This window comes from Mchenga conophoros, linkage group LG10 (assembly GCF_057382185.1).
Source record: "Mchenga conophoros isolate Kocher_MC1m ecotype Shallow Benthic linkage group LG10, M_conophoros_male_GT1.1, whole genome shotgun sequence".
NCBI lineage: Eukaryota > Metazoa > Chordata > Actinopteri > Cichliformes > Cichlidae > Mchenga > Mchenga conophoros.
The window spans coordinates 5,955,615-5,978,308 of NC_140535.1; the positions used below are offsets into that span (position 1 = coordinate 5,955,615).

The window sequence follows — 22,694 nt, forward strand, 5'->3', positions numbered from 1 at the left end:
CCTTTTAAATGGTAACTGTAATGGAATATAGTTACTTATATTTTGTATTTTTATTTTAATGCTGGTACATGTGTTCCGTTACTCCCCAACACTGACAAAAATGAATAACAATTACCAGCAACTCAGTTTGAATGTCGTGTCTATCCCTTCTTCAGAGCCTTTTCTCCATTTTGAGTCTCCTGATAAAGCTGATATTTCTGAATTCGTATGTAAATCAAAGCCTGTCGTGCCCATCGTGAAATCTTGCCTCTCCAACTCATCACTTCTATCATTCACTCTCCACTCACCACTGGTATTGTTCTTCCCTTATTCAAGATTGCTTCAGTCACTTATATACTGAAAAAAACATTCCTTGGATCCTGACAACTTTAACAACCTCCGCCCGATTTCTAATTTAACATCATCTCTAAAAGACTTTCCTAGAAAAAATTGTTGCAGCTCAACTTCATTCACACATGATTAATAATAGTATCTATGAGAGATTTAAATCTGGCTTCTGCTCATGTCACAGTACAGAAACCACTTTACTTAAAGGTTACTAATACTCTTTTACATGTAGTGGACTCTGGTATTCTCAATATTCTTGTCCTTTTGGATCTGAGATCAGCCTTTGACAATATGTCTCACTCTATTCATCTAAGCAGACTTAACTGTCTTGTCATCTCTGACATATCCCTAGCCTGGTTCCAATCATATCTCTTTGACCGCTCCCAGTTTATTCAACTTAAATCGTTCCGCTCTCGTCTATTCCCAGTCACTTCTGGTGCACCCCAAGGTTCAGTCTTAGGCCCTCTTAGGCCCTTATTAATATACATCCTCCCTCTTGGTACCATTTTCCCTAAATTTGAGCTTTACTTACTTACTGTTTTGCTGATGACACCCAATTATATCGCTCCTGCAGGCCTGATTCCTCCCTCCTAACTTCTTCTCTTACAGAATGGTTATCCCAATTAAAATCCTGGTTCAGCTCTAATTTTCTTAAACTCAGTGAGAATAAAAGGGAAATCCTTCATATTGGCACTAAATCCAACCTACTGAAGACAAATCACTTTTACTCATCTCACTCTTTATTGAAAACTCCACAGTTTTCCCTTCACCTCAGGTTAAGAGCCTTGGTGCCATCCTAGACAGCTCACTGTCCTATAAATCTCATATCAAATGATCTCACCCATTCTATCTATTTCCATCTACAGTGGCTTGGCTGCATTTCTGATCAGCGCTCTCCTTGTTCAGCCTGTGAGTTTAGGTGGACGGCGTTGTCTTGGTAGGTTTGGTGCCATACTCTTTCCATTTTTTGAATGATCGCTTGAACAGTGCTCCGTGGGATGTTGAAGGCTTGGGAAATCTTTTTGTAGCCTAAGCCTACTTTAAATTTCTCAATAACCTTATCCCTGACCTGTCTGGTGTGTTCTTTGGACTTCGTGGTGTTGTTGCTCCCAATATTCTCTTAGACAACCTCTGAGGCTGTCACAGAGCAGCTGTATTTGTGCTGACATTAGATTACACACAGGTGCACTCTATTTAGTCATTAGCACTCATCAGGCAATGTCTATGGGCAACTGACTGCAATCAGACCAAAGAGAGCTGAATAATTACGCACGCCCCACTTTTCAGTTATTTATTTGTAAAACATGTTTGGAGTCATGTATGATTTTCATTCCACTTCTCAAGTGTACGCCACTTTGTATTGGTCTTTCACGTGGAATTCCAATAAAATTTATTCATGTTTGTGACTGTAATGTGACAAAATGTGGAAAAGTTCAAGGGGCCGAATACTTTTGCAAGCCACTGTATACAACATTAACAGATTACACCCTTCTCTTTCCACACAGTCTGCATCAATTGTTGTTCATAGTCTTGTTACCTCCCGCACTGACTATTGTAATTCTCTCTTGCATGGTCTTCCCCAAACTGGTTCAAAAAGCTGCTGTCCGCATTATTACCAGAACCCCCTCCTAGTAGCACATCACTTCAGGAACTTCACTGGCTCCCTGTGAAATTGCAAATAGTATACAAGCTTCTTCTGCTCACCTTCAAGGCCCTTCATAACCTTGCTCCTCCTTACCTTTCTAACCTTTTAAGCACTGCCTCTTCAGCCGGCTCACTTCTATCTTCTCCTTCTATCCAACTTGCTGTGCCTTCTTTTCACCTCAGCACCATGGGAAGCAGAGCTTTCAGTTGCACTGCTCCCAGGCTTTGCTCCCAGTTTAAATCTCAACTCAAAACCTGTTTTGTTAAAATCTGCATATTAGCTATGACCTTATAGTTTGTTAACTTAACTTGTTTTTTTTGTTCTTCTTTTTGTCATTGTTCTACATTGTGCTTTATTTTATCGTTAAGTCTGGGTGGGTGTCTTGAAAGGTGCTTTTAAATAAAATTTAAAATTTATTTTTATTATTATCTGTGAACTCAATAGTCTTTTTTTAAGTAACTAAAGACTTACATTTTAATTTCCTTTTAGGTAACTTTGTGTATTTATATTTTTTAGTAGGCTATTTTTGATGTGAAGCACATATTTATCTTGAAAAGTCCTAATAAAATGGCGTGCCATTTCAGTCCACCGTTTTACTGATGCTATCAAGAAAATGTTTTACTATATTGTGGCTTTGAATATTATAAGTGTCCAAGAACATTTTAGTGTGTTTTTTATTTTTTCAATTTTAGCTTTTTCCCCTAAATTAAAAAAATAAGTAGACATCTTTGACATGAATGACGCAAAGTATTGTTTTAAGCTGCTCAAATAAATCAGACAGCAGTTTAATTACGGTTGTAATCCTCTTAAAGAAAATGTCCTGAGGATGTTTTGTTTCCAATAGCTAGTGTCTGACTTTTTTACACTCAAGCAATGACCACTGACTCATGTTTATCTAAATGTTACTTTATTTCTAGCTAAATTGAGGTAATGAGCGTAATAAAATTAGTTAGCCTTGTTGCTATTGAGAACATTAACTTTTGAATCTGTTTTCAAAAAGCAACATAACATTTTGACAAGTAACTGTAATTAGCATTTCTCCTGCAGTGTTGCTATCAGTGTGTGAATAGTGGGAGAAGAGGGTTGCATTGACAATCCAACACAATGGGCAGCACATTGAACACATTTTATAAGTGGTCAGAAACTTGTAAATAACTCATGACAGAATAAAGTTACGTTGAAACCAAGCACACCATTGTTTTTCTTGTGACATTACCAATAATATTGATGTGTCACGTGGCCCTCTTCCTATTGAAAAAACAAAAGTTGTATTCAAGATGGCCGACTTCTAAATGGCCACCATGGTCACCAGCCATCTTGAGGAGTTTGCCCCCTCACATATACTAATGTGCCACAAACAGGACTTTAATATCACCAACCATCCCCATTTTATTACGGCGTATCCATATAAATGGCCCACCCTGTATAAAGAATAAAGAGAAACAGGAACTCAATAGTGTGAATATTTTAATATAATATCAACATTATATTAAAATATTTTATCAATGGCATGCTTGTGAAAGGCTTGTTAAACAAAGGGGAAAATGTCCTCCAAAGTGTTTATGACGTGATGATTTGTGATGAAGTTTCTTGAGAAGATTGTATTCAGGTCATCCACTTGGTTTAGGAAAGGAAATACGGCATAGATATTTCATAAGCAACACCTCATGTTATAATATGAACTGTCATCTAATCTAATTCGTTTGAGGTTTCTTGGAAGTTAAAACTAATGTCCAGGGATAAACTTCTAATATGTTTTTCTTTCTTTCTCTTTCTTTCTGCCTGCCAGATGCAATGTGGACAGCAAAGTCTCACGAGTGGCATGGCTCAATCGCACCACTATTCTATTTGCAGGGAGTGAAAAGTGGTCTCTGGATCCTCGTGTCATCTTGTTGGAAAACACAGCAGTTACAGAGTACAGCATCAAAATCCAAAATGTTGATGTCCATGATGAAGGGCCCTATGTATGCTCTATACTCACAAACAAGAAACCACAGTCCACAAAAGTGCACCTCATTGTTCAAGGTAAGATGTGGCTACTGCTGCCAGTTCTGTCAGGAACTAGATTTAGCTCCAACAAATATCAAAAGTGTCATACGGGATCAGTGCTATGTGTTTCTTGTGTTTTCAGAGTGGATGTTTATGTTTATTTTCTAAGAAGAATTATTTAATTGTTTCTTTTAGAATTATTTCTATTTTTTTTATTTTCCTTGGGAAAAGTATTGCAGGGTCTTTGAAAAATAACTCACATGATCTTCAAAAAAAAGTAGTTTAACTTCATGATAGACACTTCCTTGAAATCATAAATTAACGCTGTGTGTTTTCAGACTGCATAATTCAATATGATATGTCAATATAACTTAACTGATGCAGGGAAGCATCCAGGCCATGGTTTTAATCAAACAATGGACAAGCATATTCTTTCACAGACACGGAAGCACAACTCCAAGTTGTACTTTCCTATGGATTTTATCTTTGTTATAACTTTGAATTTGCCACCTCGGGCTCCAAATCATTTCTTTTCTTAACCAAGCTCATCAGAGAACCAATTTTAGCCTCTCTCCATGCTTTAAAGAGGTTGAGGTGATGGATTTGTGCGGCCCCGCCCCTGTCTGACCATACCACTTCATAATTAATGTCTCTTACTTGCCACGTGACCACCAAGAGCCGTTGCTACTTGGTGGGTTGAATAAAGCAAGCAATACAAGCACTTTCCCGTTGAAAACTGCCTGAGATGAGCCTCTCTGTTTTACAGGAGATGCTGACATTCCAGGGACTTGAGCAAATTATTCCATGAGAACTTCCCAGTTTGTGTAGCTTTGCTTTCTGGTCCAGAATGTAGTGAATTTTATTCCTAGCTTGGCTTGAACCTTCATCCCAGTTTTCTTTAGTTAGGTCCAACACCCCCTGTGGCTTCTGGCCGAACAATAACTCAGGTCGAACAACTTTGCGTCGCCGCAGCGCACAGCACAGGCATCATAAGTTTTATCATTTGTGAACGCATCCTCACACACTGCCCCAACAAGTTATTTAACCAACTACAACTACTACCAACTACAAAACTGTTGTATACCTCCTTGGCACCTTTCCAGTACACTGCACATCCCTCCTGGTCCAGGGGAGGGTTTCAGAGAGCTTGCCACCATGTCACCAAGCTCAAATGATCTCAAACTGGTTTCAATGAGTTCTTAAACTGTCAACAGATCTCAATCCAATAAAGGGTATTTGGAATGTGGAACAGGAGATTCACATCATGATTGTGCATCCAAAAAATCCGCAGCAATCCATAATTACAATGTTATTACAAACTGAAATCTCTGCAGAATGTTTTACAGCACTATGTGGTGCCACTAGTACTACTGTCTCATAGCAAAAAGATCCTGGGTTTTAATCCTCTGGCTGGTGCCCTTATGTATGGCATATCACATGTTCTCCCTGGGATTCCTGTGGGTACCCTCTCATCCTCCAACAGTCCAACGACATACATATTAGGTTAGTTTGAAGGTGTGAATGTAAATATGAATGGTTGCTTCTTTTTGTGTTAGTCCTGTTAAAGACTGGCAACCCTTCCAGGGTGTACCTTGTGTCTTGCTCTATGAAAGCTGGGAGAGGCTGTAGATTGCCTGTAATCCTGAATTAAACAATCTTAAGAAAATAGGTACTATGGTTAATATTTAGGTCTAACCATTTTTAATGGCTATTATACACTATTATAATTATAATTTCAATAATTACCGTAATGACATATAATTGTGTACAACACTTAGGAAATGGTTTTACAGAGTGGGTTCCGGTCGAGTGGACACTGGCGTGCTTGGCTGCTGCTGCTCACCGGTTATTATTACAATTTTTATTATAATTTTTTCAGTTGCTGATGACAATTTGAATCGAGTATCTAAGGTGCAACCCTGTTTTGACTTGTTTTTGCAATATTTGCAGGCTTTTATTGCTTGCGCTGCAGCTGTCAACTGGTTATTCGGTCCCTACGTTTGTGTTCACTGCTCGGCCCTGATTAAGATGCGGATCCACAGGGTGTTGGTGTGGCTCATGCTCACCTGGGTTTTTTTATCGATCATTCATCACCCAACGACAGCTCTTCTCTAGTACTCTGCTACGGATCTTTTGCGAATCGGTTTTTGCCTGGCTGTCTCTTCACCTGTGGCTCTATACTTCTACTCGGACATCGCCTTCAAGCCCCGCCGCAGGTATATCCGCCGAGGGCTTTGGCGGAATTTCAACATCAGTGACACTAACTCACTATTGTCCATCTGGTCACAAACTCGTCATCCTCCCCGCAAGACTGACTGGGCTGTTGACCACAATGGGTGGTCGATCGTGGCTCAAGAGTTTTGAGTTCGCCTTGTAATTGGAAGTTTGCCGGTTCGAGCCCCGGCTTGGACAGTCTCGGTCGTTGTGTCCTTGGGCAAGGCACTTCACCCGATGCCTACTGGTGGGGGGCAGAGGTCTCACGATAATTTACCGGAAGCACTGGAAAGTTCTCCCTGTCTCTGCCCCTCCCTCCCATTCATTTGAATACATAGCACTACAGCTCCCTGGATCTACCCCACCATCATATGTACTGTTTATCGGCCACCTAAGCCAAATAAGGAGATTTTAACTGAATTTTCTGCTCTTCTCACTCATTTCTCTGTACTTTTTCCAAATCTGATAATTGTTGGTGACTTCAATATTGATATGGACAATGATAAAATCCCTCTTTCCAGAGATTTTACCTCCTGCCTGGAAAGTTTTTGGCTTCTACAGTACATAAAATCCCCTACCCATTCTAAAGGTCATATCCTGGATTTGGTCTGTTGTTCTGGCATTACCCCCACCCATTGTAAAGCCACATTGTTTTTTGATGCAAACATAATCGCTTCCAAAACCTGTATCTCTCGTAATATTACTTTTAGGAAAATTAGTAATATTAACCCAGCTGGTTTTTCATCTGCCGTCCATGACCTTCCATCTATTCACAGCTCCTCAACCCCTCATGAACTCGTTTGCCATTATAATGTCAACCTTCATAACCTTCTTAACATATTTGCTCCCCTTAAACATCGAACTGTCTCATTTTCCCATTCAGCACCATGGTTTACCCCCGACCTGCGTCATCTTAAAGCTAAAGGACGCCAACTCAAACGTCTATTCAAGAATACCGGACTTATTGTACATAAAGAAATGTACAATGATCATGTTTTGTTCTATAAGGACTGCATTGCCTCAGCCAAATCTGCTTACTACTCTGGTTTAATTAGTTCTAATGAAGGTAACTCCAGGTCTCTCTTTTCATTGTTCAGTAAAATGACAAAACCTCCAGACACATTCCCCTCCCACATGTATTCTGTTGATTTTTGCAACTCTCTTATCTCTTTTTTCACTTGTAAAATCTCAGATATTCACCGTCAACTTAACTCTTTAGGAGCTTCTGGCTCTGAAGTAGACTTCCTGTTTCCCCCACTGTCTTCCTGTCAGTTATTTTCAAGCTTTACTCTTCCCTCCATAACTGATGTATCTAATCTTATTAAAAAATCTAAGTCATCCACCTGTCAACTTGACCCTCTCCCTACTGTGTTAGTTAAATCCTGCCTTCCCTCGTTAGCACCTCTCATAACCAATATTATTCATTCCTCCCTGAACACTGGAATCATTCCTTCATCTCTGAAAAATGCTTCTGTTATTCCAATTCTCAAAAAGCCTGGTGCAGACCCCAATAACTTTGATAATCTTCGCCCTATATCAAATCTCCCCTTTATTTCAAAAATTCTTAAAAAAGTTGTCGCCTCCCAGCTTCATTAACATCTCAATGACCATAATCTCTATGAACAATTTCAATCTGGTTTCCGCCCCAATCATAGCACAGAAACTGCTCTGTTAAGAATTACCAATGACCTTCTGATGGCAGCTGATTCTGGTCTCCTATCTGTTCTCATCCTTCTTGAGCATAGTGCGGCGTTTGATACCATTTCTCACAATATTCTCCTGAACCGGTTAGCTTCCCTTGGCATTAGTCACACACCCCTTGCCTGGTTCACGTCCTATCTCTCAGACGCACTCAGTTTATTGAAAATTTAAATCCCATTCTTCAAGTCTCTATCCTGTTTCTGCTGGTGTGCCCCAGTGTTCAGTATTAGGGTCTCTTTTATTCATTATTTATATGCTCCCTCTTGGTCATATATTCTGAAAATATAATATAAATTTTCATTGTTATGCCGATGACACCCAGCTCTACATTTCTTCTAAACCCAATTCATCCCTCCCACCTACCTCCCTCTTAGACTGTCTTATTGAGATTAGATCCTGGTTCTCCTCCAATTTTCTCAAACTTAACAGTAATAAAACTGAAGTTTTACTTGTTGGTACACCATCTATCTTAACCAAATCCAACAGTTTTTCCATTAACATTGAAAATTCTCCTACCCTTCCATCCCCTCAGGTTAAGAGTTTGGGTGTCATACTTGATAATACTCTTTCATCTCAGTCTCACATTAATTACATAACCCGGTCTGCTTACTTCCACTTACGTAATATTAACCGACTCCGCCCCTTCCTTACTCCCCATTCTGCTGCCATCCTTGTCCATAGTCTTACTACATCCCGCATTGATTACTGCAATTCCCCCCTATTTGTTCTCCCTAAAAGGTCCCTTCATAAACTCCAACTTCTTCAAAATTCTGCAGCTCGGGTCATAATTCATACTCCATTAAGAGCTCATATTACCCCAGTTCTTAAGCAGCTTCACTGGTTGCCCATAGAAGCCAGGATAAATTTTAAAATCTTACTTCTTACATACAAGTGTATCCATAAATCATATTTGTGTGACCTGCTCCACATCACCACTGTTTCCCACCCTCTCAGATCATCATCTGCTATTCATCTTACTGTTCCATCCTCACGGCTTATTACTATGGGGAACAGAGCTTTCAGTCGCTCTGGAACTCTCTTCCTCCAGCCATAAGAAATATTGACTCCCTTTCCGTATTTAAGACACAGCTCAAAACACATCTGTTTAAACTGGTTTATTCGCTTTAGTGCTGATTTTATCTGTTGTCAAGTTCCGTTTTGCCATTTCAACTTATTTTATGTATTTTATGATTATTGTTCATTTTATTAATTTTGTTCTTTGTAAGGTGACCTTGGGTTTCTGAAATGCATCCTCAAATAAAATGCATTATTATTATTATGAAATTAGCACGATGTTGCTAATGCACTGGTAGGAGTGGAAATTTGTGAAGTTAATCTTCTATTAATGACGAAGATGCATACTGATGCAGTCTCAGTACGGGTGCCCCCTCAGGGATATGTATAGCCCCTTACTGTGCACAACCTGATGTGGCAGTTATATCCCAGCCATATACTTTCCATGTTCTGCTGTCAGGCATGAGGTACAGGAGCTTCCACATCATGCCGGCTGTTTCAGACAGAGGCTAATCAGAAGTTTGGATATAGCTTCTCATTTCATGGTTTCTCTTTATTTTCATGACTTTTTACATTGAAGATTCTCATTGAAGGCATATGAATGAGCACATATGGAATTATACAGTAAATAAAAAACTGAAATAACTCAAAACATGTTTTATATTTTGATTCTTCAAATTAGCCTAATTACTGCTTTGCACACTCTTTTTTCAACAGTGTTGAAGGAGTTCCCAGAGATACTGAGCACTTGTTCACCCATTTGTCACTTGTTGTTCACCGAGTTGTCACTTGTTGGCCCTTTTGCCTTCATCATGCATCTTGAGACCATGCATTCACCTTTTTCGCATCGTGCAAAGACAACGCAGGTGGAACCAAAGATCTCAAATTTGCAATCTTCAGACCAAAGCACAGATTTCCACTGCACTAATGTCCATTCCTTGTGTGTCTTGGCCCAAACAAATTTTTTCTCCTTGTTGCTTTTCCTTAGTCGTGGATTCTTAGCAGGTATTTGACCATAAAGGCCTCATTCGCACAGTCTTCTCTGAACAGTTAATGTAGAGATATGTCTGCTACTGGAACTGTGCGCCATTTATCTGGGGTCTAATCTGAGGTGCTGTTAACTTGTGAATTCTGAGGCTGGTGACCCAGATGAATTTATCCTCAGCAGCAGAGGTGACTCGTGATCGTTCTTTCCTGGGGCGGTTCTCATGTGAGCCAGTTTTGTCGTAGCGTTTTATGGTTTTTGCGACTGCACTTGGGAACACATTCAAAGTTTTAGCAATTTTCCAGACTGACTGACCCTCAGTGCTTAAAGTAATGATGTACTGTCATTTCTCTTTACATATCTGATTGGTTCTTGCCATAATATGAATTCCAACATAAATGTACAGTGAACAAACAAACAAGCTGATGACTAAGATTGCACCCCCCCTCCCCAAAAAACCCCCAAAACAAAAAAAGAACAAAAAAACAAAACAGTCTGCTAGAGCAGAATTTTTTTTTTATTAAAGATGAGAAGACTGAAAGTGGGAGTGAGTTTAAATGTCTTGGGATGATCTTGACTTAAATCTTTGTTTTAAGAATCACATTAAGAAAATCATGAAAACCATTAAGTATAATCGGATCAATTTTAGGCACATTGCACATTGGAAATGGATTCTGCCAAGACCATGCATGCCATGATTTTTTTCTCATATGTCATACGGGAAACAGTCATTAAACCACTGGAATCACTTTATAAAGAAACTTTAAAAATGCTGAACATAAAATCTGTGCAATATCACCACTGCAAGATTCTGGAGAAACATCACTTAATGAGTTTTAAAATTATTTTCCAATATGTATGTGGTGTTTTAAGATTTAAATGGTTTGGTGCCTCCTCCATTGCTTTATTTTTTAATATTTTCACCCCAGAGAATCTATCAAAGCAACAAGGATATCTTCAACTAAAGACTGTAACCTTTCCATCACTCTTCTTTTGGTGAATCAGCCTTCACTTCTGTCTGCTGAAAGACTCACAGATTGTAGATATGGATGTGGGTTTTTTGGATTTTTTTTTATTTTATAGGTCTTTACCTTCTTCTGACTGATTTAAGTGCTTAAAGCACCTGACTTCAGTTCAGTTTCAGTTTCAGTTTTATTTGTCATATGCAAGTTAGCACAGGGTCAACATTGCAATCAAATGAATTTGAAGAGCAGCAGACAGTCACTCAGCAGTATAGTAAGTAAAAAATAGTAAGAGCAAAATGTTTATAAAATATAAGATAGATGTCCTGAATGGCAAGAAGCCTCATGCCAGTGATGTGCTCTGCTGCCTTCACCACCCTCTGTAGTGATTTCCAGCTGCTGGCAGAGCAGCTTCCGTACCAAACTGTAATGCAGCTCGTCAGCAAGCTCTCAATCGCACACCTGTAGATATTTCAGGTGATGTTAGCGTTCATGCCAAACTTCCTCAGCCTCCTCATGAAGTAGAGTCACTGGCGAGCTTTCCTGATAGCAGTGTCTGTGTGAAGGGTCCAGGAGATGTTGACTCCAAGGAATTTGAAGTTGCTGACCCTTTCGACCTTGACACCGTTGATGTGGATGGATTGGTGTTCCCTGACTGGTCGTTTCCGGTAGTCCACTATCATTTCTCTAGTTTTGCTGATATTGAGAGACAGGTTATTTTCCAGGCACCACTTGTACAGTGCCATCACCTCCTCTCTATAGGCCGTCTCATTGTTGTCTGTGATGAGGCCTATGATGGTTGTGTCATCCGCAAAATTGATAATGGTGTTGAACTTATGTTTAGGAACACAGTCGTGTGTGAACAGGGAATAAAGGAGGGGGCTAAGCACACAACCCTGTGGCGTACCTGTGTTTAGGATGAGTGATGAGGAGGTGTGACTTAGCAGACCATTTTTCAGTAAGCATGTGTGTACTTTTTTTCTTTTTTTAATAGTTTTTGAAACAGGGTTGAGGTCATTTGTGTGGCATTACTGGAATCTATGTATAGACAAATTTATTTTTGGGACTTTTTGATAAACCTGTTAACCCAGGAGGTGCGCAGTATTCATCCAGAAAGAGCTGCATTATAGCAAAGTATTCCACTGTGCAAACCCAAATATATGTGTAACCACAATGTATTGTAAATGTAAAAAATCAATTATTATAAAAAAATCTAATTACTTTTGAGTCTACAGAAATGGCAAATTATATATAAAAATTGCTCCAACCCCTAAACAGTTGAGGCAAAGTTTTATTAAATTTATTGAAATGAACCAAGCAAGAGTGGCTGGTTAGCTCTCACCCATGACTTCACAATAGAGTTAAATTATCTTAGCAACCTGATCAATGTAAGTCAAGCACTCTTACATAGCACTTTTCCACTCTCCCGGAGTACTTAAAGCGCTCTATACAACATGCCTCATTCACCCAATCACACCCATTCTCACAAGCACTTTATCTTTACGTAGTGCTTTCTAAGTACATTCACACTCCGATGGATGCATGGGAGAGCAAGTTGGGGTTAGTATCTTGCCCAAGGATACTTGACATGCAGACTGGAGGAGCCAGGGATCGAACCACCAACCTTCCAATCAGTAGGTGACCAGCTCTACCTCCTGAGCTACAGCCACCCCACTGTTTGTTCCCTGTTTCTTTTGTACTCAGGAGACAACTGCATCAGAATATTTCTGTATTCCACTGCGAGCCGTTAACTGTATTTACACCATATTGTTGCCAAGAAAGTTTAGTTTTTTCGTGTGTGTTTGTGTGTGTGTGTGCATGTGTGTGTGTGTGTGTGTGTGTGCATGTGTGTGTGTGTGTGTGTTGGGGGGTGGGTGGGAGGGGGTTTACTTGCTGGAAACTTCTACTTGTCCACATCATTAGCGCTGCTCTGTATCCACAGTGTTACTCCCGCTCAGCTCAGAGGTCATCTAGCTGGTAGTTTAAATTAATGTGGATACAAGATAGCTGACAGACAACTGCTAGACATCCATTCAGTATATTTTATGTAGTCTTTGTGTTGCTTTATTGATACTGCCCTAACAGTAATGCATGTCCCTGGTCTTTTTCAGGATTTGTTCATATATGACCAGGAGTGACATGTTTAGCCGCATGTTCTCCTTAAATTGCTGGCTGTCTGAGTGGTGTCCCAGAAACGATGTGGGCTTCATAGATAATTGGCAAACCTTCTGGAGGAAACCTGGTCTTGTTAGGAGAGACGGCATCCATCCCACTTTGGATGGAGCAGCTCTCATTTCTAGAAATATGGACAAATTTATTAAACCCCCCAAAATATGACTATCCAGAGTTGGGACCAGGAAGCAGAGTTGCAGTCTTACACGCCTCTCTGCAACTTCTCTCCTCCTGCTACCCCCCCAAAACCCATCTCCATAGAGACTGTGTCAGCTTCCAAAAAGACAAATAACAAACTAAAAACCAACAACAAACAACTTAAACATAAACAATTACAAAGAAAGAACAATACAGTATCCACATCTGAACCAAAGAGTAAAACAGTGAAATGTGGATTATTAAATATTAGGTCTCTCTCCTCCAAGTCTCTGTTAGTACATGACTTAATAATTGATCAACAAATTGATTTACTCTGCCTTACAGAAACCTGGTTGCAGCAGGATGATTATGTTAGTTTAAATGAATCAACACCCCCGAATCATTCTAACTACCAGAAATCTCGAAGCACAGGCCGAGGGGGCGGTGTGGCAGCAATTTTTCACACCAGCCTATTAATTAATGAAAGACCAAGACAGACTTTTAATTCATTTGAAAGCCTGATGCTTAACATTGTCCACCCCAGCTGTGAAACTCAGAAACCAGTCTTACTTGTTATCATCTATCGTCCACCTGGGCCTTACACAGAGTTTCTCTCTGATTTCTCAGACTTTATATCTAATTTAGTTCTGAGCTCAGATAAAATAATTATTGTGGGTGATTTTAACATCCATGTAGATGCTAAAAATGACAGCCTCAACATGGCATTTAGTCTGTTATTAGACTCAATTGGTTTCTCTAAAAATGTAAAAAAACCCACCCACCACTTTAATCACACTCTAGACCTTGTTTTAACATATGGCATAGAAACTGAACATTTAACAGTGTTTCCTGAAAACCCTCTCCTGTCTGATCATTTCCTGATAACATTTACATTTACAATAATTGATTACACAGCGGTGGAGAGTAGACTTTATCAAAGTAGATGTCTTTCTGAAAACGCTGTAACTAAGTTTAAGAATATAATCCACCCACTGTTATCATCTTCAATGCCCTGTACCAACACAGAGCAGAGCAGCTATCTGAACGCTACCCCAACAGAGGTCGATTATCTTGTTAATAATTTCACCTCCTCACTACGTACGACTCTGGATACTGTAGCTCCAGTGAAAACTAAGGTCTCTAATCAGAAGTACCTGACTCCGTGGTATAATTCTCAAACACGTACCCTAAAGCAGATGACTCGTAATCTGGAGAGGAAATGGCGTGTTACAAATTTAGAGGATCATCATTTAGCCTGGAGAAATAGTTTGCTGCTTTATAAGAAAGCCCTCCGCAAAGCCAGAACATCTTGCTATTCATCACTGATTGAGGAAAATAAGAACAACCCCAGGTTTCTCTTCAGCACTGTAGCCAGGCTGACAAAAAGTCAGAGCTCTTTTGAGTCAACCATCCCTTTAACGTTAACTAGTAATGACTTCATGAACTTCTTCACAAATAAAATTTTTATCATTAGAGAAAAAATTACCAGTAATCATCCCACAGATGTAATATTATCTACAGCTACTCTTAGTACCACTGATGTTAAGTTAGACTCTTTTTCTCCAATTGATCTTTCTGAGTTAACTTCAATAATTACTTCCTCCAAACCATCAACGTGTCTTTTAGACCCCATTCCTACAAAACTGCTCAAAGAAGTCCTGCCATTAATTAATTCTTCAATCTTAAATATGATCAACCTATCTCTAATAATCGGCTATGTACCACAGGCCTTCAAGCTGGCTGTAGTTAAACCTTTACTCAAAAAGCCTTCTCTAGACCCAGCAGTCTTAGCTAATTATAGGCCAATCTCCAACCTTCCTTTCATATCAAAAATCCTTGAAAGAGTACACAGCAAATCCAGCATGTCCAAATTAACACTGTCGGATTTGATTTCAACACTATTAAAGTGTCTATATGGGTCCACACCAGAGAGTGTTAATTTAACTCTTTTTGGAGAGTTGGTACGTTAACTCTGATTTAGTGTTAAACACCAAATCTGTCTGGAGTTGATAATTTAACACTTGGTGTTAAGAGTTTATATATTAACTCTCAAAGAGTATTTTAGTTTAACTACGTAAGAGTTATCTTCTAATTCATTCTAAAAAGCGGGAATTTTACTGTTCTGAACTTCTAGAAATTTCTTTTGGAAATAAACATTTACTAAAAAGATAAAATGGTTTTTGAAAAACATTTATTCTGAACTGTGTACCACAATTTCAAAACATTTTCTGAAAGATGTAACAGTGTACATGTTCTCACTTCCATTAGAATTTTGTTTATCAAAAGGTCTGACATAGGTGAGCTGGTAAATGCAAATAACAGCATTCTCAACACTTATTTCTTCAATACAACATGCATGTCCTTCATTCATCCCTTTGTGGAACTTCAACGCACTTCTGCTCTCCCCCATATTCCATCTTCACAAGCATATCCTGTGCGGAGATTGAATAAAAATTAGTTGACACTAAATAATGGCACAAATAATCCAGTAAACAATTGCAGCATAGTAAAAAAAAAAAAAAAGGAATCCTCTTTGAGCCATTATTTGTGTAAAGTATTTTCCCAAAAGACAAGGACACAGGCAACAGGTAATACTGAACTAAATGTAAAACCTCAACCTTTTTCATTTTTACCTAGACCGTGTGCACAAAACTCTGGAGGGATCTAAATGCTACCGTAGAATCCAGTCAGGACGTCAGCTACTGCTGTTTGCTCGTTTTTTTTTATGGGCAATCATTTTCAGGCTTCAAGTAGCACCATTATACCAACATTTCACATTCTAGACATTGTTTTAGGTGTATTTGACCAAAGGTTTGACTGAAAATTCACATGCAAGCTTTTTTTCAAGGCTGTGGTATTTGCCCGCAAACAATACCTTTCAGCTAGCTAAAACAGAATATTATGCTATCAGCGAGCAACATGGCTAATGCCTTCCACACAGCTTTGTCTCAACTCCAAAGAGCCACAGAAGTAAAAGCTAATAATAATTGAAACAATCTTTGAAAAAATGACTTACCAAGCATGGCAAACAACTCAAATATGTGGAGCAAAATGTTCTGAAACGGCTTCACTTCAGCTTCGATTGGAGCCTATGGTGCTGGGGGCGGAGTCTGTGAATTTATTCTGTTGGTGTCATAGCCCCTGTAGGAGTTCAGAGTTAAGAGGTCAAGAGTTAATGTTTCCATTGTAACACCTCCAGATTTGACATATAAACACTCATTTTTAACACTCGATTTTAACTACTATCATTTTACACCTCAGAGTTACATTAAAAGAATGTGACTCTACTTAGAGTAAAATTAACTCTACTTTTGCAAGGAGACTATTAACACCAAAAAATTTAACACTTTTGAATTTGCTGTGTAGTTGTCAAACAGCTAACAGATCATCTGCAGATGAATGGTTTATTTGAAGAGTTTCAGTCAGGTTTCAGAGCTCATCACAGCACAGAAACAGCTTCAGTGAAGGTTACAAATGATCTTCTTATGGCCTCTGACAGTGGACTCATCTCTGTGCTTGTCCTGCTAGACCTTAGTGCAGCATTCGATACTGTCGACCATAATATCCTATTAGAGCGATTAGAACATGCTGTAGGTATTACAGGTACTGCACTGCAGTGGTTTGTATCATATCTATCTAATAGACTCCAATTTGTGCATGTAAATGGAGAGTCCTCTTCACACACTGAGGTTAATTATGGAGTTCCACAGGGTTCAGTGCTAGGACCAATTCTGTTTACATTATACATGCTTCCCTTAGGCAGCATCATTAGAAGACATAACATACATTTTCACTGCTGTGCTGATGACACCCAGCTCTATCTATCCATGAAGCCAGATAACACACACCAATTAGTTAAACTGCAGGAATGTCTTAAAGACATAAAGACCTGGATGGCCGCTAACTTTCTGCTTCTTAATTCAGATAAAACTGAGGTTATTGTACTCGGCCCTGAAAATCTTAGAAATATGATATCTAACCAGATTCTTACTCTGGATGGCATTACCTTGGCCTCCAGTAATGCTGTGAGGAACCTTGGAGTCATTTTTGACCAGGACATGTCCTTCAACGCACATATTAAACAAATATGTAAGACTGCGTTCTTCCATTTGCGCAACATCTCTAAAATTAGAAATATCCTGTCTCAGAGTGATGCTGAAAAACTAGTTCACGCATTTATTACTTCCAGGCTGGACTACTGTAATTCATTATTATCAGGATGTCCAAAAAACTCACTGAAAAGCCTTCAGCTAATCCAAAATGCTGCAGCAAGAGTACTGACAGGGACTAGAAAGAGAGAGCATATTTCTCCTGTTTTGGCTTCCCTTCATTGGCTTCCTGTTAAATCCAGAATTGAATTCAAAATCCTGCTCCTCACATACAAGGTCTTAAATAATCAGGCCCCATCTTATCTTAATGTCCTTGTAGTACCATATCACCCTATTACAGCACTTCGCTCTCGCTCTGCAGGCCTACTTGTTGTTCCTAGAGTATTTAAAAGTAGAATGGGAGGGAGAGCCTTCAGTTTTCAGGCCCCTCTTCTGTGGAACCAGCTTCCAGTTTGGATTCGGGAGACAGACACTATCTCTACTTTTAAGATTAAGCTTAAAACTTTCCTTTTTGCTAAAGCATATAGTTAGGGCTGGAGCAGGTGACCCTGAATCCTCCCTTAGTTATGCTGCAATAGACGTAGGCTGCCGGGGGATTCCCATGATGCATTGAGTTTTTCCTTTCCAGTCACCTTTCTCACTCACTATGTATTAACAGACCTCTCTGCATTGAATCATATCTGTTATTAACCTCTGTCTCTTTTCCACAGCATGTCTTTTATCCTGTCTTCCTTCTCTCACCCCAACCGGTCGCAGCAGATGGCCGCCCCTCCCTGAGCCTGGTTCTGCCGGAGGTTTCTTCCTGTTAAAAGGGAGTTTTTCCTTCCCACTGTCGCCAAAGTGCTTGCTCATAGGGGGTCATATGATTGTTGGGTTTTTCTCTGTACCTATGAAGCGCCTTGAGGCGACTTTTGTTGTGATTTGGCGCTATATAAATAAAATTGAATTGAATTGAATTGAATATATTTCTAAGAAGAAAAACACCTACAAAATACTACCATCCCTAATTAAGTGTTTTAAATAACAAAGTTTGTGGTGGAAAAAAATTGGATGACTGGCAAAATATGGTATAGTACATGTTGTTTCTAGCTAACTGTAAAATCTATTTTTCAGCGCTCACATATTGTGAATTTGAATCTGCTTCAGATGAGTGTCCACTGGATACAAAAACTATTGTTTTTGCAATTCAACAAAATACACTGTCACAGAACAATTATTTACATTAAGTAGGGAAAGATTGAAAGATGGAAAAAGAGAGACCTAGATCCCAGTGTAATAATTCTTCCAGTGGTTGTTAAACAAATTTTTCTGTGACTGTCATGCATAATATTGGTTGTGTGAGTATTATAGCAAAACTGATAATGTTGACATTAATCTAAGCAAGTATGCATTTTATTGGTTATACAGTGAAACACCTTACATACTTATTCCAACACCCAATGAGATGAAATGCCAAGTTAACACTTAAAACTTACTAAACTTTGTTAAGAGTTGTGTGTTGTTTTCTAGGAAAGGACACAAACTGAAGTTACAGCCTGAAGTTACAGATGAATGAATACAGTAGATACTGTCCCCTGACAAAGAACAACCAGGAAATCCACAAGAGGTTTTAGAGAAGTGTTTAGGCCCCCTGGGTACTCCTTTCTGTAGCACCTCCAGAATGGAGATTGGTGGTGAACCTATACGAAGGAAAGGATCCTGGAGGCTAACATCAATCAGCTATGTGACCTTGTCAGCTAATACCCTCAGGAATATAGGGCATCTGCTTCCACAGTGACTGCACACAGGAGGTGGACAGACTGCAGTTAAATTGCAAGAAAGAATAGCATCTTGAAGTGCTTTGTAATGTGTACTGTAGCAGGAAAGGACCCAAAGATTCTAAATTAACATCAAGTGGTTGTTAAACTATGGTCCCAACTTTAAGGACCTCACTTCTCTTTGTTCGATGAGCAAATAGTCTTGCCACTTCCATGGGAATTGACCACACCTTAAATACTGCAGCATCCTTTTTCAGTGTAACTGCATGTGTTTGAACACTTAGAAACAACACCACAAAGTGGCAAGGAGGTCCTACTTTGGCCAAAGTGGTTGTTGACAAGAACATCTTCATTTTCACAATACCAAAGCCATCATAAGAACAATCAAAAGTTACCAAAGCACCACAACATTTCAATATGTACCTGGTATTCAAATTTTCCTTTTCAGCACTTGAGAAGAGGGGCCAGACAGTAAGACACCCTACCTGAACTTTATGTATCCAGTAGCATAGCTCCAGCCACAGAAAGGTGGCAAACCAAGGACTTTTAGACTACTACATCTATGACCTGATTCCATATGAATATAATGGAAAATGGCATAAATAAATTAAAATTATTACAATTTTAAGAGATTCTGGTTTCTCTGACAGCAGCAGAGGACAAAACTTTGTCACTGAAATTATCAGGGCTTTAAATAACTTGTTGAAAGCTCCTTGAAATGTCAGTTGTATTGGTCAACAGTCTTAAACAAAAAAAAAAAGTTTTCTTTTCCCTGTTTTATCTTACCTACGTTGCCCTGTACTTCCCTTGGCACATAGTGGGTTGAAACTCTCGGCACAGCAAGTGCACATAGCTTGCTCTCTATGCATTCCATTTGTGTCTTTGGCTCATCCATCAGGTTATCTTGGCTTTCATGATAAAAACAGAGCAGGCCTCTAGAGGACCTAGTGTGTTGCCTGTAGTTATAGATTTTTCACAACTCTAGTTTGGCTGTATGAACCATTTTATGCCGTTCAAGTCAGCTTTTCTTTGATGCCTTGCTACAAGGGTTTGCTGAAACAGGCATTCCCTGGGTCAGATCTCTCAGGTCCCTCTGGCGTCAAAAAGTTTAGCTATTCATAGAATACTCTGTCTAGCTGCAACTCACTAGAAGAAGTTACTTGTAAAAAAAAAAGAAAAGAAAAAAAGACCAAATGAGAAATTAACAAAACTAATGCTTTGCTACTCTGTCCAAATGCTGCAAATTTTTGAATATCTGCCTTTCAAATCAGTTCCAGACACTACCACCAATTGACCATTGTGGTAACACTCTCAGCCATGTTGGAGTACTAATGTATTCAGCTCTTAGGCTGAGGTGCCATGCCTGAAGCATGGCCGAACAAACTTTTGTTTTAAAAGTTTTCCTCCTGGGTTATTTGCCTAAATCTAGAAAACTGTAGGCTGTATTAGAGCAATAAAATAAGATTTTCATATAGTCATAAACACTGCTGTTGAAAACAGCTCTAAAATGTATTACTTCAGATGTTTATGGATCAAATGTTTGTTCTTGTTTAATTTCTTCTCAAATCAGTTAAATCTAAAGACAATGAAGATCAGAGATGGGCAGTAACTGTAATCTGATTACTTTTTTCGAGTAACGAGTAAAGTAAGGGATTACTATTGCAAAAACGGTAATTAGATTACCGTTACTTTCCTGTAGGAACGCTGCGTTACTGCAACTGGGATTTTTTTTTTCATGACAGTGACGTAAGCAAGTGCGACGTTTGTGACAACAGCTGTGTGCAGATCAACAGTGAATCATATATCGAGTACTGGAGAGAGTATGAGCGTGCAGCGTTTAAAGCGTGGAAGTACTGACCTTACTTTAAGTTTGATTCCATAAAAAGTGACAAAAACATTAGCGTCCATTGTGCGTGGGAAGAAAACTTCTTTTTACAGTGAAAAAACCCCCCTAAACTTCCAAGCAAGCTCCGAGTGCGCTACCACGTAATTGGAAATTCACAGAGAAACTGCCATATCCTTCCACTGACCGCTGCGGCACACCTGCACCAGGGTAAACCTCCGCCTACCCTACTCCTGCTTTACAGGTGAAAATAGAGCAAAAGGACCGCTAGTCTTTGACTTTATTTATTTTCTGCTGTGTTTTACTTGCATCTATTTGAAAGACTGAGTGTAAACACAAAAAAAAATAAATTTATGTGCTGGAATGTGCAGAAAATAGGTTTAAATATTAAACAAATTTCTTCCAGTCAGTGAATGTTGCATATAATTACATTTTTGCTTGATGCATAAAGTTAAAAGATTAAAACTGATAAAACAAGTTTTAAAAAGGGACTTTTCCATTTGATTACATTTTGTATGATGGATTATGTAGAATAAGTAGAATTGGGCTGAGAGATCTATCGCTTTATCACCTATTCAGGTTGTAAATCGTGTTTTTAAAAAGTAACTAAGTAACTAAGTAATTAATTACTTTTGAAAGTAAGTAATCAGTAAAGTAACGGGATTACTTTTTGGGGAAGTAATCAGTAATTAGTTACTGATTACTTTTTTCAAGTAACTTGACCAACACTGCTGAAGATAGCTTTTTAAGTGTGGGATTTCAGAGTGTTAAATTTAAATTTATGCTCAAGATATAAATATGAAATATGAATATCTTGCATTTAATGTATCCTTAGTGTAAAGTAATTTTGTGATAGATGAATTGGTCCAAAGACACATCAGCTGATGTATTTAATAGGTCCAGTGATTTTGGTTATGAGATGTGCAAAACCCAGACTTTTGTGCTCTTCCCTTAACGGTTATAATAATATATGGGTCAGTGTTAAACATTTAAATGCAAAGGCAATGAAAAGGTCTAGCTGCAGATATATAATTATTCATTATTCAGAACATTCCATAAAACAGTCATTTTCCTCTCACAGGCACTGGTCTGGTCTCTGCTGCGTAGTTGATGAGCCATTTTCATCACACACTGTGACTGGCACAGCTTGTTTAAAAAGACATACACATAGATCAGATATTATGGCTTGCTGGGAGGAACACAGTGAATTGCCTCATTCCTCTGATCAGTATTCAGCTTCATTCAACCTTTTTGCTCACAGCCTGCTTCACCTGTGAGAACACAAACAGCAAGTGCACCTGGATAGCACTCATATTGTCGTTGCAAAGAAAATATGAACTTGGATATAAATCTGTGTCCATGAAGTGTAATACATCCATGTAATGCTTTTAGTATTTATTACTTTATAAATGGAAAAAATATAAATAAATAATAATGCCAGACTGAGTATTGTAATTTTTCAGAGTCAGAAATAAGACTGATTATGTGTTTTTGATATATAGTGCAACTTCACAACAACATTCAAGTAAAGACCCAACAATGATAGAGGGAGAACACCAATGATTTAATGTTACCCTGTGAGCAAGCACTTGGCAATGATGGGGAAAAAGACATTTTAAATAGGAGGAGACCTCAGGCAAAACCTGGCCCAAGGAGGGAACAAGAAGATGTAAAAGAGAAAGACAGAGAGATCTCAACAGAAGAGAGAGAAAGAAGACAAAGTTAAGGACATGCAGTAGTGGCACATAAAAACATATGGGTGTGACAAAGTGATTGAGCAGTTAAAACACTTTCATATTCACCATTTTTCTAATAAATGTACATTTTAAACACCACAG

At 38.8% G+C, this 22,694-nt stretch overlaps 1 protein-coding gene across 2 annotated transcripts in view; it reads left to right on the plus strand.

The window, feature by feature from the left end:
• opcml (opioid binding protein/cell adhesion molecule-like) overlaps window positions 1-22,694 on the plus strand; it is a 449,624-nt gene that overhangs the window by 303,358 nt on the left and 123,572 nt on the right. For both annotated transcript variants that reach the window (XM_085288302.1, XM_085288301.1), the window contains one exon: window positions 3,762-3,997. In XM_085288302.1, coding sequence (XP_085144428.1) covers window positions 3,762-3,997 — 236 coding nt within the window. The remainder of the gene's footprint in view (window positions 1-3,761; window positions 3,998-22,694) is intronic.